This window comes from Oncorhynchus gorbuscha, linkage group LG07 (assembly GCF_021184085.1).
Source record: "Oncorhynchus gorbuscha isolate QuinsamMale2020 ecotype Even-year linkage group LG07, OgorEven_v1.0, whole genome shotgun sequence".
Classification (NCBI taxonomy): Eukaryota; Metazoa; Chordata; class Actinopteri; order Salmoniformes; family Salmonidae; genus Oncorhynchus; species Oncorhynchus gorbuscha.
In genome coordinates this window covers 14,935,137-14,949,650 of record NC_060179.1, presented here as the reverse complement: position 1 = coordinate 14,949,650, position 14,514 = coordinate 14,935,137, and the positions used below count along the sequence as shown (strand labels likewise).

Below are 14,514 nucleotides of genomic sequence, written 5' to 3'. Positions count from 1 at the left end.
GAGCAGCCATCACATAAATAAAACACTGTTACTATCTACAGGCCCCCTGCTTCTCTCTCTACAGCCAGGTCAGTGCATGTGTATGAAGGTGACACACAGCAGGCCTCATCCCCTCATTGTACTCACTGACCAGTCTGTAGAGTCACATTCTGTTAAAGGTCCCCAAAGCACACACATCCCTAGGTCACTTCTCTTTTCAGTTCGCTGCAGCTAGCGACTGGAACGAGCTGCAACAAACACTCAAACTGGACAATTTTATTTCAATCTTTTCATTTGAAGACTCAATCATGGACACTCTTACTGACAGTTGTATTGTTGTCTCTACCTTCTTGCCCTTTGTGCTGTTGTCTGTGCCCAATAATGTTTGTACCATGTTTTGTGCTGCTACCATGTTGTGTTGCTTCCATGTTGTTGTTATGTTTTGTTGCTACCATGCTGTGTTGTCATGTGTTGCTGCCTTGCTATTTTGTTGTCTTAGGTCTCTCTTTATGTAGTGCCGAGTTGTCTCTTGTCATGGTGTTTTGTCCTATATTTATATTGTATTTATTTGTTATTTTTAATCCCAGGCCCCCGTCCCCGCAGGAGGCCTTTTGTCATTTGGTGGCGGTCATTGTAAATAAGAATTTGTTCTTAATCTGTGGTCCTATTTCACCTCAGACACACTGTGTAGTCCCAATTGGCCACTAGGTGGTGCTAAGAGGTTAGACTCTCAGCTCTGCTATATATCACTTCAGAACACTACTGTGTGCTTCGATCAAGGGCGAAATTGTTGTGCACTTCTACACAGTTTGACATGACTTATTAAGTTAAGTTAATATTCTGTTAACTCATACCCAAATAATGTCGTTGACTCCTCCTTTTCTCATATTTGTGGTCGAAGCGTAAATTGGAAGTAAAAAAACATCAAAAACCCAACCTCAAACAGACCGTTTAGAAAATGCTTGGTATTTCCTCACAGAGGATGATGTCATCCTCCTGAGGGGGATGAGCTGGCCAATCAGCGGTCTACTCGCCTGAATATTTATATTGACCAGTATATGCCAACACCACAAATGCTTCCTCATAACATACATGATTTCAATTTTTTAGAAGGAAAACCATTTCACTCATATTGTAATTAATTGTAGGCCATATTTCATAGAAATCTGGAAACACTGAACAGTTACTTTAAAGCTAATTTCCTGCAATTCTACACATTTTGCCCTTGCTTATGACATGTTCACATTTTTGTTTGAATTTAAAGTCATTATTGGGAGGGACGAATATACACCTGTTCTGAATATTGGGGGTGGGGGCATGTTCCCCCGTGGCAATTTCGTCTCTGTCTTAGATCAGTGTAACCACATGTATGAACAACATTAGCACAACAACAGACTGTAACATACTGTATTTTAATGAAATTCTATCAATTTAAAACACAACAAAATAATCTTAAGGACCAGATGGACAAAAAATAAGCAGAAAAGTGAAGTGTGTTGATAGAGGATCTTGGGAGGAGCATGCAGGAGATGGTGAGGAGGGGAGGAGGATGCAGGAGATGGTGAGGAGGGGAGGAGGATGCAGGAGATGGTGAGGAGGGGAGGAGGATGCAGGAGATGGTGCAGGAGGCGTGTTTACAGTGGAGAGGGTTCCATTCATGGTCAAACATGTCTTCTTTGCTTTTTCATCACATTCAAATCTAGAGAGAGACAGAAATATAAGACTGTTTGTGTGTGTGTGTGTGTGTGTGTGTGTGTGTGTGTGTGTGTGTGTGTGTGTGTGTGTGTGTGTGTGTGTGTGTGTGTGTGTGTGTGTGTGTGTGTGTGTGTGTGTGTGTGTGTGTGTGTGTGTGTGTGTGTGTGTGTGTGTGCAAGAATAGTAAACAAACCTAAATTTGACCAACTGGGGACATTTTGTTAGTCCCCACAAGGTCAAATGCTATCTGTAGGGGGTTTAAGAGTTAAGGTTAGAATTAGTGTTAAGGTTAGAATTACATTAAGGGTTAGGGTTAGAATTAAGTTTAGGGTTAGGAGCTTGTGTTAGGTTTAGGGTTAGGATCTAGGGTTAGGGGTTAGGGTTAGGATTACGTTTAGGGTTAGGAGCTAGTGTTAGGTTTAGGGTTAGGATCTAGGGTTAGGGGTTAGGGTTAGGATCTAGAGTTAGGGGTTAGGGTTAGGATTATGTTTAGGGTTAGGAGCTAGTGTTAGGTTTAGGGTTAGGATCTAGGGTTAGGGTTAGGATCTAGAGTTAGGGGTTAGGGTTAGGATTATGTTTAGGGTTAGGAGCTAGTGTTAGGTTTAGGGTTAGGATCTAGGGTTAGGGTTAGGAGCTAGTGTTAGGTTTAGAGTTAGGATCTAAGGTTAGGGGCTAGGGTTAGGGTAGGGTTAGAATTACGTTTAGGGTTAGGAGCTAGGGTTAGGTTTAGGGTTAGGATCTAGGGTTAGGGGGTAGGGTTAGGGTAGGGTTAGAATTACATTAAGGGTTAGGAGCTAGTGTTAGGTTTAGGGTTAGGAGCTAGGGTTTGGTTTATGGTTAAGGTTAGAATTACGTTCAGGGTTAGGATCTAGGAGCTAATGTTAGGTTTAGGGTTTAAGGTTAGGGTTAGAGTACAGGTTAGTGTTAGGTTTAGGTTTAGAGTTAGAGAAACTAACATTTTGAATGGGACTGAATTCTGCATCCCCACAAGGTTATGTGTACAAGACTGTGTGTGTGTGTGTGTGTGTGTGTGTGTGTGTGTGTGTGTGTGTGTGTGTGTGTGTGTGTGTGTGTGTGTGTGTGTGTGTGTGTGTGTGTGTGTGTGTGTGTGTGTGTGTGTGTGTGTGTGTGTGTGTGTGTGTGTGTGTGTGTGTGTGTGTGTGTGTGTGTGTGTGTGTGTGTGTGTGTGTGTGAGTTAGCTCCTTACATTGCTTTCTTTTGTTGACCCAGGGTGCTTTGGGATCAGAGCAGATCTTCTCTCCTTTCACTGTGTAGAAGCTGAAACAAAACAGAGAATATTACTACTAATGTATTAAATTGTATTGTTCACATACACATATTTAGCAGATGTTATATCGGGTTTAGAGAAATGCTTGTGTTCCTTGCTCTAACAGTGCAATAGTATCTCACTATTCACAACAATACACACAAATCTAAAAGTTAAAGAAAGGAATTAAGAAATATAGAAATATTAGGATGTGCAATGTCGGAGTGGCAATGACAAATAGATTAGTATAGATTACAGTATATGTATATGAAATGAGTAAAGCAGTATGTAAACATGATTAAAGTGACTAGTGTTCCGTTATTATAATGACCAGTGATTCCACGTTTATGTACATAGGGCAGCAGCCTCTAAGGTGCAGGGTTGAGTAATCAGGTGGTAGGTGGCAAGTGATGGCTATTTAAAAGTGTGATGGCCTTTTTTCAGACTCTCGATCCCAACTTTGATGCACCTGTACTGACCTCGCCTTCTGGATGGTAGCGGGGTGAACAGGCCATGGCTCGGGTGGTTGATGTCCTTGATAATCTTTTTTGCCTTCCTGTGACAACGGCTGCTGCAGATGTCCTGGTGGGCAGGCAGTGTGCCCCCAGTGATGCGTTGGGCAGACCCCACCACCCTCTGGAGAGCCCTGTGGTTACGGGCATTGGAGTTGCCGTACCAGGCTGTGATACAGCTCGACAGGATGCTCTCATTTGTGCATCGGTAAAAGTTTGTGAGGCTCTTAGGGACCAAGGCGCTGTTGCGCCTTCTTCACGACACTGTCTGTATGGGTAGACGATTTCAGATTGTCAGTGATGTGTACGCCGAGGAACTTGATTCTTTCCACCTTTTCCACTGCAGTCCCGTCGATGTGGATAGGAGCGTGCTCACTCTGCTGTTTTCTGAAGTCTACGATCATCTCCTTTGTTTTGTTGACATCGAGGGAGAGATAATTTACCTGACACCACTATGCCAGGGCCCTCACCTCCTCCCTGTGGGCTGTCTCCTCGTTGTTGGTAATCAGGCCTACTGATGTTGTCGTCTGCAAACTTGATGATTGAGTTGGAGGCGTGCATGGCCTGAAAGTCATGGGTCAACAGGGAGTGCAAGAGATGGCTGAGTATGCAGCCTTGTGGGATCCCTGTGTTGAGAATCAGCAAAGTGGAGGTGTTGTTTCCTACCTTCACCACCTGCGGACAGCCCGTCGGGAAGTCCAGGACCAAGTTGCACCGGGTCGGGTTCAGACCCAGAGCCCCGAGCTTAATGATGAGCTTGGAGGGTCCTATGTTGTTGATAGATGAGCTATTGTCAATGAACAGCATTCTTACATAGGTATTCCTCTTGTCCAGATGGGATAGGGCAGTGTGATGGCGAATGCATCGTCTGTGGATCTATTGGGGCACGAAGCAAATAGAAGTGGGTCTTGGGTGTCAGTTAAGGTAGAGGTGATGTGATCCTTTACTAGCCTCTCAAAGCACTTAATGCAATGAGTGCTACACGGCGATAGTCATTGAGTTCAGTTACCTTTGCTTTCTTGGGTACAGGAACAATGGTGGACATCTAGAAGCAAGTGGGAACAGCCGACTGGGATAGGGAGAGATTGAATATGTTTGTAAACACTCCAGCCAGCTGCTCTACGCATGTTCTGAGGAGGCAGCTTGGGATGCCATCTGGGCTGGCAGCCTTGTGAGGGTTAACACACTTGAATGTCTTAGTCACGTTGGCCACGGAGAACAAGAGCCCACAGTCCTTGGGAGCGGGCGGTGGCACTGTGCTTTCCTCAAAGCTGGTGAAGACGGTGTTTAGTTTGTCCGGGAGCAAGACGTCAGTGTCTGTGATGTGGCTGGTTTTACCTTTGTAATCCGTGATTGTCTGTAGACCCTTCCCACATATGTCTCGTGTCTGAGTCATTGAATTGCGACTCCACTTAGTCTCTGAACTGACGTTTTGCCTGTTTAATTGCTTTACGGAAGGAATAACTACACTGCTTGCATTCAACCATATTCCCAGTCACCTTGCCATGGGGTGGGGTGGTTCGCGCTTTCAGTTTTCCACAAATGTTGCCGTCTATCCACTGTTTCTGGGTTGGGTAGATTTTAATGGTCACAGCGGGAACAACATCGCCAATGCACTTCCTGGCAAACTCAGTCACCGTGTCAGTGTACACTACCGGTCAAAAGTTATAGAACACCAACTCATTCAAGGGTTTTTCTTTATTTTTATTATTTTCTACATTGCAGAATAATAGTGAAGACATCAAAACTATGAAATAACACACATGGATCATGGAGAAACCAAAAAAGTGTTAAATAAATCTAAATATACTCTATATTTGAGATTCTTCAAATAGCCACCCTTTGCCTTGATGACAGCTTTGCACACTCTTGGTATTCTCTCAACCAGCTTCATGAGGGAGTCACCTGGAATGCATTTCAATTAACAGGTGTGCCGTCTTAAAAGTTAATTTGTGGAATTTCTTTCCTTCTTAATGCGTTTGAGCCAATCAGTTGTGTTGTGAAAAGGTAGAGGGGTATACAGAACATAGCCCTTTTTGGTAAAATACCAAGTCAATATTATAGCAAGAACAGCTCAAATAAGCAAAGAGAAACCACAGTCCATCATTACTTTAAGACATGAAGGTCAGTCAATGCAGAAAAATTCAAGAACTTTGAAAGTTTCTTCAAGTGAAGTCGCAAAAACCATCAAGCGCTATGATGAAACTGTCTCTCATGATGACCGCCACAGGAAAGGAAGACTCAGAGTTACATCTGCTGCAGAGGATAAGTTCATTAGAATTTCCAGCCTCAGAAATTGCAGCCCAAATAAATGCTTCACAGAGTTCAAGTAACAGTCACATCTCAACTTTAACTGTTCAGAGGAGACTGTGTGAATCAGGCCTTCATGGTTGAAGGACACCAATAATAATAAGAGCAATGGACATTAGACTGGTGGAAATTTGTGTTTTGGTCTGGAGTCCAAATGTGAGATTTTTGGTTCCAACCGCTGTGTCTTTGTGAGACGGGTTGTGGGTGAACGGATGATCTCCGCATGTGTATTTCCCACCGTGAAGCATGAAGGCGGAGGTGTTATGCCATTGGGGTGCTTTGCTGGTGACACTGTCTGTGATTTATTTAGAATTTAAGGTACACTTAACCAGCATGACTACCACAGAATTCTGCAGCAAAACGCCATCTCATCTGGTTTACGCTTAGTGGGATAATCATTTGTTTTTCAACTGGACAATGACCCAACACACCTCCAGGCTGTGTAGGGGCTATTTGACCAAGAAGGAGAGTGATGGAGTGCTGCATCAGATGACCTGGCCTCCACAATCCCTCGACCTCAACCAAATAGAGATGGCTTGGGATGAGTCAGACTGCAGAGTGAAGAAAAAGCAGCCAACAAGTGCCAGCATATGTGGGAACTCCTTCAAGACTGTTGGAAAAGCATTCCTGGTGAAGCTGGTTGAGAGAATGCCAAGAGTGTGCAAAGCATCATCAAGACAAAGGGAGCCTATTTGAAGAATCTAAAATCTAAAAATATACTTTGATTTGTTTCACACTTTTTTAGTTACTTCATGATTCCATACATGTTATTTCATAGTTTTCATATCTTCACTATTATTCTACAATGTAGACATTGGTAAAGAAGAAAAAAAACATTAAGAAAAACCCTTGAATGTGTAGGTGTTCTAAAACGTTTTACCGGTAGTGGATGTATCAATGTTATTCTCGGAGGCTACCAACAATCTTGAAGCTTGGATTCCAATTGGTCAGACCAGCGTTGAATAGATTTTAGCACAGCTACTTCCTGTTTGAGTTTCTGCGTATAGGAAGGGAGGAGCAAAATTAAGTCGTGATCTGATTTGCCCAAGGGAGGGGGGGCTTGCAGCCATCCCGGAAGGGAGAGTAGCAGTGATCAAGTGTTTTAGCAGCGCGAGTTCTACAGTCAATGTGTTGGTAGAACTTTGGTAGTGTTTTCCTTTGTTACAACCCCCAGCCACAATAAATGTGGCCTCAGGATATGTGGTTTGCACAAAGTCCAGTGTAGTTCCTTGATGGCCATCGTGGTATCGGCTTGAGAGGGAATACACATGGATCTGACTAAAACTGAAAATAATTATCTTGTGAGGTATTCTAGGTCAGATGAACTAAAGGACTTAAGTTTCAGTATGTTACCACAATCATACCATGAGAAGTTAATCATAATGTCACGCCCTGACCTTAGAGCTTTTTATGTCTCTATTTTGGTTTGGTCAGGGTGTGATTTGGGTGGGCATTCTATGTTCTTTTTTCTATGATTTTGTATTTCTTTGTTTTGGCCGGGTATGGTTCTCAATCAGGGACAGCTGTCTATCGTTGTCTCTGATTGGGAACCATATTTAGGTAGCTTTTTCCCACATGGTTTTTGTGGGTAGTTGTTTTCTGTTTAGTGTTTTGCACCTGACAGGACTGTTTCGGTTTCATTTATTCACTTTGTCATTTTTGTTTCAGTGTTCTGTTTAATAAAAAGTCATGAACATTTACCACACTGCGCTTTGGTCCGATTCCTCCTCTTCAGAAGGCGACATCCGTTACACATAAAACATACACCACCGAGTTCAACGTGTGTGTGTGTGTTCGAGACTTACACGATGGCATCAACACAGGGTGGCATGGCGTTTTGGATGTGGTATCCTTGCAGTCTAAATTTGATGTGAGAGTCAGACACTCTTGTGCAGCAACTTGTGGTTACCTTAGTTGGCCGACGATCTGATAGATAAAAGGGAAGAAAGGAAGTGACAGAAAGGGAGACAGAGAAAGACAGAAATAAAATATTTAGACAGGCAGCCCAATTCTGTTCTGTTGTTTTTACTAATTGGTATTTTGACCAATCAGATCAGCTGTGAAAGAGATCTGATGTGATTGGTCAAAAGAACATTTAGTGGAAAAAATCAATGAGAATGGGCAGCCTCTGATCTCTAATCTAACCATAAATATTATGTGTTTTTAGTGTGTATTTATTATGGATCCCCATTAGCTCTTCCTGGGGTCCATCAAAATTAAGTCAGTCTATACAATTTTAAAAACATTACAATACATTCACAGATTTGTGTGCCCTCAGGCCCATACTCCCCCTTACCACATATCTACACTACTAAATCCATGTGTATGTATAGTGCGTATGTTATCGTGTGTGTGTGTGTGTATGTATGCATGTGTCTGTGCCAATGTTTGTGTTGCTTCACAGTCCCGCTGTTCCATAAGGTGTTTTTAATCTGTTTTTTAAATCTAATTTTACTGTTGGCATGAGTTACTTGATGTGGAATAGAGTTCCATGTAGTCATGGCTCTATGTAGTACTGTGCGCCTCCCTTAGTCTGTTCTGGACTTGGGGACTGTGAAGAGACCACTTGTGGCATGTCTTGTGGGGTATGCATGGCTGTCCGAGCTGTGAGCCAGTAGTTAGACAGACAGCTCGGTGCATTCAACATGTCAATACCTCTCATAAATAAAAGTAGCGATGAAGTCAATCTCTCCTCCACTTTCAGCCAGGAGAGATTGACATGCATATTATTAATATTAGCTCTCTGTGTACATCCAAGGGCCAGCCGTGCTGCCCTGTTCTACGCCAATTGAAATTTTCCTAAGTCCCTTTTTTGTGGCACCTGACCACACGACTGGACAGTAGAGGGTGCGACAAAACTAGGGCCTGTAGGAACTGCCTTGTTGATAGTGTTGTTAAGAAGGCAGAGCATAATTCTATTATAGACAGACTTCTCCCCATCTGAGCTACTATAGCATTAATATGTTTTGACCATAACAGTTTCCAATCTAGGGTGCTATGACGTTGGCCTCTTTGGGTATAGCAAGCCCCATCCCCCTCTCCCTGCCTCCCCCTTGCCTCCTTCAACTAGGTTGCTGTGGTCAGAGAGATGTTGTAAATTCCTGAGGATCTCCTCATGGACAACACAGTATAAGAGGCAGAGTAAAATTTCATGGTGGACAAAGGAATTCCTTCCACCTCACAGAACTTGAGGTACGAACAAATTTCATGTTCCGGAGAAAGTATAAAAGATCGGTGAAGAATCCAGCTACGAACTGGTCCGTTTGTCACAACTTGGGGAAGCTCATGGGAGACGGTGTGGCTGCATTACCATAACGCTGTTTATATAAAAGCCTCAGATATGAGGTTGACATCTAATTGTTGTATAAGATGAATGAGTGAGTATGATACTGTTTGTATAATTGTGTAATATGATTTTGGACTGTTTAATGAAGAAAAATACAATTCCCTTTTGATTTTAACTAAATCAGAGGACCGCCCCTGAGCCCGGTTAGGGTCAGGCCTCCTGGGAGGCCTCATTGAACGCAAAGAACGACAACCGCCAAAACGTCCATTCTATAACGAAACAAATGAATGTCAATCTGAACTTACCCACCGTAACCATGACAGAGAGAGAGAGGGAGAGAGATGTACAATTCTACAAAATAAATGAACTTTTCACCAGCGATCAAGATGACACCCTGAGCGTAAATATATACATATCGATTGTTCCCGAATGAGTGAGAGTTCATGTGCAAAGGATTAGCATTTCAATTGTTATAATTGTCACTCTGTAGTGATTTCTTAGTCGACCCCCACTTCCCCTTTTGTCTAACAAGCCGCCATGCTGGTTTAACCCACTAGGTCACATTCTCCTATCATGTAACCACATTTACCTTGTTTGTTTGTTTATGCATTTCTGTGAATTACTTAGTTAGTATTAAATAAATTATTTAAGACAATTGATGTATGGATGACTCATAGTGAAGACTGGGTTCGTGCAGTTTACGACGTTTGGAATGAGACTAACGTGAGGTAAAGTAAATAATTCATTAATTCGAAGACTAATTGATCAGGTAAAATATCTGAAAAGTTATTTTAGGAAATGATAACTTTGTAATCTGAATATTTTTCCTTGATGCCCCGACTTCCTAGTTAATTAGTTAAGTGATTAATCAGTTGATCGTGTAATAACTAATTACAGAGAATCTTTGATAAAATCTATCAGTCTTCAGTTAATGATAGTAAAGACACGACAAGGTTTACTCCAAGCAGTTTAGTCATCTCAACTTGCTCAATTTCCACATGATTTATTACAAGATTTACTTGAGGTTTAAGGTTTAGTGAGTATTTTGTTCCAAATATGATGCTTTTAGTTTTAGAAATATTTAGGGCTAACTTATTCCTTGCCACCCACTCTGAAACTAACAGCAGCTCTTTGTTGAGTGTTGCAGTCATTTCAGTCGCTGTAGTAGCTGACATATATAGTGCTGAGTCATCCACATATATAGACACTCTGGCTTTATTCAAAGTTAGTGGCATGTCGTTTGTAAAAATAGAAAAAAAACAAGGGGCCTAAACAGCTAGCCTGGGGAATTCCTGATTCTAACTGGATTATATTTGAGAGGCTTCCATTTTAAAGAACACCCTCTGTGTTCTGTTAGATAAGTAACTCTTTGTCCACATTATATCAGGGGGTGTAAAGCCAAATCACATATGTTTTTCTAGCAGCAGACTATGATCAATAATGTCAAAAGCTGCACTGAAGTCTAACAAGACAGCCCCCACAATCATTTCATCATAAATTTCTCTCAGCCAATCATCAGTCATTTGTGTAAGTGCTGTGCTTGTTGAATGTCCTTCCCTATAAGCATGCTGAAATTCTGTTGTCAATATGTTAACTGTGAAGCAGAATTGTCAAACACCATTTTTTTCAGAAGTTTACTAAGTGTTGGTAACATGCTGATTTGTTGGCTATTTGAGCCAGTAAATGAGGTTTTACTATTCTTGGGTAGCGGAATGTCTTTAGCTTCCCTCCAGGCCTGAGGGCACACGCTCTCTAGCAGGCTTAAATTGAAGATGTGGCATATTGTCTGCTATTATCCTCAGTCATTTTCCATCCAGATTGTCAGACCCCGGTGGCTTGTCATTGTTGATAGACAACAATAATTTTTTCACCTCTTCCACACTGACTTAACGAATTCAAAAGTACAATTATTGTCTTTCATAATTTGGTCCGATATACTTGGATGTGTAGTGTCAGCATTTGTTGCTGGCATGTCATCCCTAAGTTTGCTTATCTTGCCAATGAAAAAGTAATTAAAGAAGTTGGCAATATCAGTGGGTTTTGTGATGAATGAGTCATCTGATTTAATGAATGAAGGAGCTGAGTTGGCTTTTTTTCCCAAAGGTGCCCCAAAGCTTTTTACTATAATTCTTTATATAATTTCTCTTTGTTTCATAGTGTAGTTCCTTTTTCTTTTTCTTTAGTTTAGTCACATGAATTCTTAAATTTGCAGTACATTTGCCAATCAGTTGTGCTGCTAGACTTATCTGCCATACCTTTCGCCTCATCCCTCTCAACCATACAATTTTTCAATTCCTCATCAATCCAAGGGGATTTAACAGTTTTTACAGTCATTTTCTTAATGGGTTCGTGCTTATTACTAACTGGAATAAGAAGTTTCATAAATGTGTCAAGTGCAGCATCTGGTTGCTCCTCATTACACATCTCAGACCAGCAAATATTATTTACATCATCAACATATGAATCACTACACAACTTATTTTATGACCTCTTATACACTATATTAGGCCCAGCCTTTGGAACTTTGGTTTTCCTAGATATGGCTATTATATTGTAATCACTACATCCTATGGATTAGGATACTGCTTTAAAGCAAATATCAGCAGTGTTAGTAAAGATGTGATCAATGCATGTTGATGATTTCATTCCTGTGCTGTTTGTAACGACCCTGGTAGGTTGACTGACAACCTGATCCAGGTTGCAGCCACTGGTTACAGTTTGAAGTTTTTTCCTGAGTGGGCAGCTTGATGAAAGCCAGTTAATATTTAAATCACCCAGAAAATATACTTCTCTGTTGATATCACATACATCATCAAGCATTTCACACATATTATCCAGATACTGTCTGTTAGCTCTTGGTGGTCTATAGCAGCTTCACACAAGAATGGGCTTAAGGTGAGGCAGATGAACCTGTAGTCATATTACTTCAACATTATTTAACATAACATCGTCTCTAAGCTTTACAGGAAGGTGGTTCTGAATATAGACCTCCTCTGTTGGCATTTCTGTCTTTTCTGTAGATGTTATAACCATGTATTGCTGCCACTGTATCATCAAAGGTGTTATCTAAGTGAGTTTCAGAGATAGTCGGTCTGTTACAAGCAAGTTATTGACTTCATGGACCTTGTTTCCTAGGCTACATATGTTAATATGGGCTATTTTTATTTTCCGGGTTGTTTGATTGTTTTTAATGCTTTACTGGGAAGATTATCAGAGGTAGACTTTCTCATGTTATTTACATTGGAGATGATCGTGCAGGGTGAGCTGCATAAAGCTGAGACACTGACAGGAAACCATGTGACCTGGCCTATCTCAGAGGTGTCTACTGAAGATGCAGTATATTCAAACGGTTAGTCATCATCCCCCCCATGTAAAACTAAACAGTTAAAAAGTATTTTAAATATAGAGAACCACTCTGGATCCAAGAGGTCTGAGTTGTAGGAGGTCTGTCGAAAGCCTGTCAATTACAGTAACTCAATGGAAACTTTAACCAAATTGTAACATTTTCTGCATTTTAATGTGAGTGTATATAGCCTCATATAGATATTATATATTCATATATAGTTATAGAATGTATACAATATGTGGTAATCAATCACTACATCGTCAATCAATCAACCAATGAATTAATCAATCAGTGAATCAGTACTCACAGTTAGCAGACACAGAGGTGAGGTAAACACACATGGTGATCAGGAGGGCCAGAGAGAGGGTCCTGGATTGGAACACAGACATGCTGGCTGACTGGCTGACTGACTGGCTGGCTGACTGGCTGACTGGCTGACTGGCTGGCTGACTGGCTGACTGGCTGGCTGACTGACTGGCTGACTGGCTGACTGGCTGACTAACTGACTGGCTGACTGGCTGACTAATTGACTGGCTTACTAACTGGCTGGACGGATGGACAGATTGATGTACCGACTGTTCGACAGACCAACAGAGACAGATAGCTACTCTGCTAGGCACTAAACTACGGAGACGGGTCGGAGGTCTACTGAGTGGTCTGGTAACCGTGGCGATGAGTCTGTCTGGAAGGCAGGGGAAGTGTCAGGTTTTGTATCTCACTGTGGGTTACATTAACAGCATGAGTGGCAAGTCCCACCTTGCTTTGTTCATGTGTGTGTCATTGTACGATGTGGTCAGTATTGGTAATGGTAAATTCACACCTCCTCCCTCTCTCTCTCCCTTTCTGACTATATTTCACCCCCTACTACCTCACCTAACAAACCACCAACACTACAACCCCCTGCAGCAGTCTTTCTGAGAAGGATGGATTAATAAAAAGTACACACACACACACACACTAAAAAGTATGAACAACTGATGCTGCAAATGCATGGTGTTTTTTTCTGTGTCACGTGATGTCAGACTGACGACAACAAATAACATCATTTTATTTTCTGTTTCAGTTCCAGCAAAGTTTCATAGATTTCCTGATGTTTACACCTACGTTGAATAAATAAGCATAAAATGAAATTGTTCTGATGAACATTTCTTAAAGCTGTAACTTTATGAGTGACCAGACCAAATTCACATAGAAAAGGAGTTATAGATCTGTCATTCTCATTGAAAGCAAGTCTAAGAAGCAGTAAATCTGTTCTATGAGTGCTATTTCAATGCTTCCAGTTCTTAAGTTTCGTTTTTTGAGTCTTTTACTTTTGGTTTTGTACACCAGATTCAAACAGCTGAAAATACAGTATTCTTGGTTATTGAAATGATATTTCACAGTGGTTTAGATGGTACAATGGTTCTCTACACTATTGTCACAATGCGCAGCGTGGTAAGTGTTCATGACTTTTTAGTAAACCTAACTGAAACAAAAATGACAGTCCTGTCAGGAGCAAGGTACTAAACAGAAAACAACTACCCACAAAAACCATGTGGGAAAAAGCTACTTAAGTATGGTTCCCAATCAGAGACAACGATAGACAGCTGTCGCTGATTGAGAACCATACCTGGCCAAAACAAAGTAATACAAAATCATAGAACATAGAATGCCCACCCAAATCACACCCTGACCAAACCAAAATAGAGACCTAAAAAGCTCTCTAAGGTCAGGGCGTGACACACAAACTTGAAATTAAGCAAAATATTAGGATTTTACCAATCAAGAAGTGGTGGAGCGATTTCTGCATATTGCAAGTTTAAAATAACATTGATTAATTAAAAAAATTACAAAGTAAATGTGTAAGTAAATAAATACATTTATTAAATAACATTGATAATTCATTGACATGATGAATGACAAACAGCCAAATATGAACCTATTCATCTAAACATCAAAAAGTACTACAAGTCCCCATAAGTACTTGAATAGATTAATAATTAAACACATAAGATACTGGTTTAAAATATAATTCATAATAACTATAACAACTCTAATGAATTCTGTAACCACTGCTTCTTCAAATCAGGGCTGATTGGAAAAAGCTGTTCAAAAGAGGACATTGTATTAACAAATCCTT

At 41.1% G+C, this 14,514-nt stretch overlaps 1 protein-coding gene across 1 annotated transcript; it reads right to left on the bottom strand.

Moving 5' to 3' along the window:
- Positions 1-1,390: 1,390 nt before the first annotated feature.
- Positions 1,391-13,070, bottom strand: LOC124039115 (eotaxin-like). The gene is made up of 4 exons (XM_046354999.1): positions 12,703-13,070; positions 7,569-7,689; positions 2,882-2,952; positions 1,391-1,678 (listed from the first exon to the last, which is right to left on the bottom strand). The coding sequence occupies exons 1-4, from the start codon at positions 12,782-12,784 to the stop codon at positions 1,641-1,643; spliced, it is 312 nt and encodes a 103-aa protein (XP_046210955.1). The 5' UTR covers positions 12,785-13,070; the 3' UTR covers positions 1,391-1,640.
- Positions 13,071-14,514: the final 1,444 nt, after the last annotated feature.

What these genes read in the sequence shown, in the direction of transcription:
- LOC124039115 (XM_046354999.1), bottom strand. Translation starts at nt 12,784, where the DNA reads ATGTCTGTGTTCCAATCCAGGACCCTCTCTCTGGCCCTCCTGATCACC. An exon ending in CACCTCTGTGTCTGCTAACT is followed by an intron (nt 7,690 to 12,702) that starts GTGAGTACTGAT and finishes TTTATCTATCAG; the next exon opens with ATCGTCGGCCAACTAAGGTA. An exon ending in CCCTGTGTTGATGCCATCGT is followed by an intron (nt 2,953 to 7,568) that starts GTAAGTCTCGAA and finishes GTTTTGTTTCAG; the next exon opens with CTTCTACACAGTGAAAGGAG.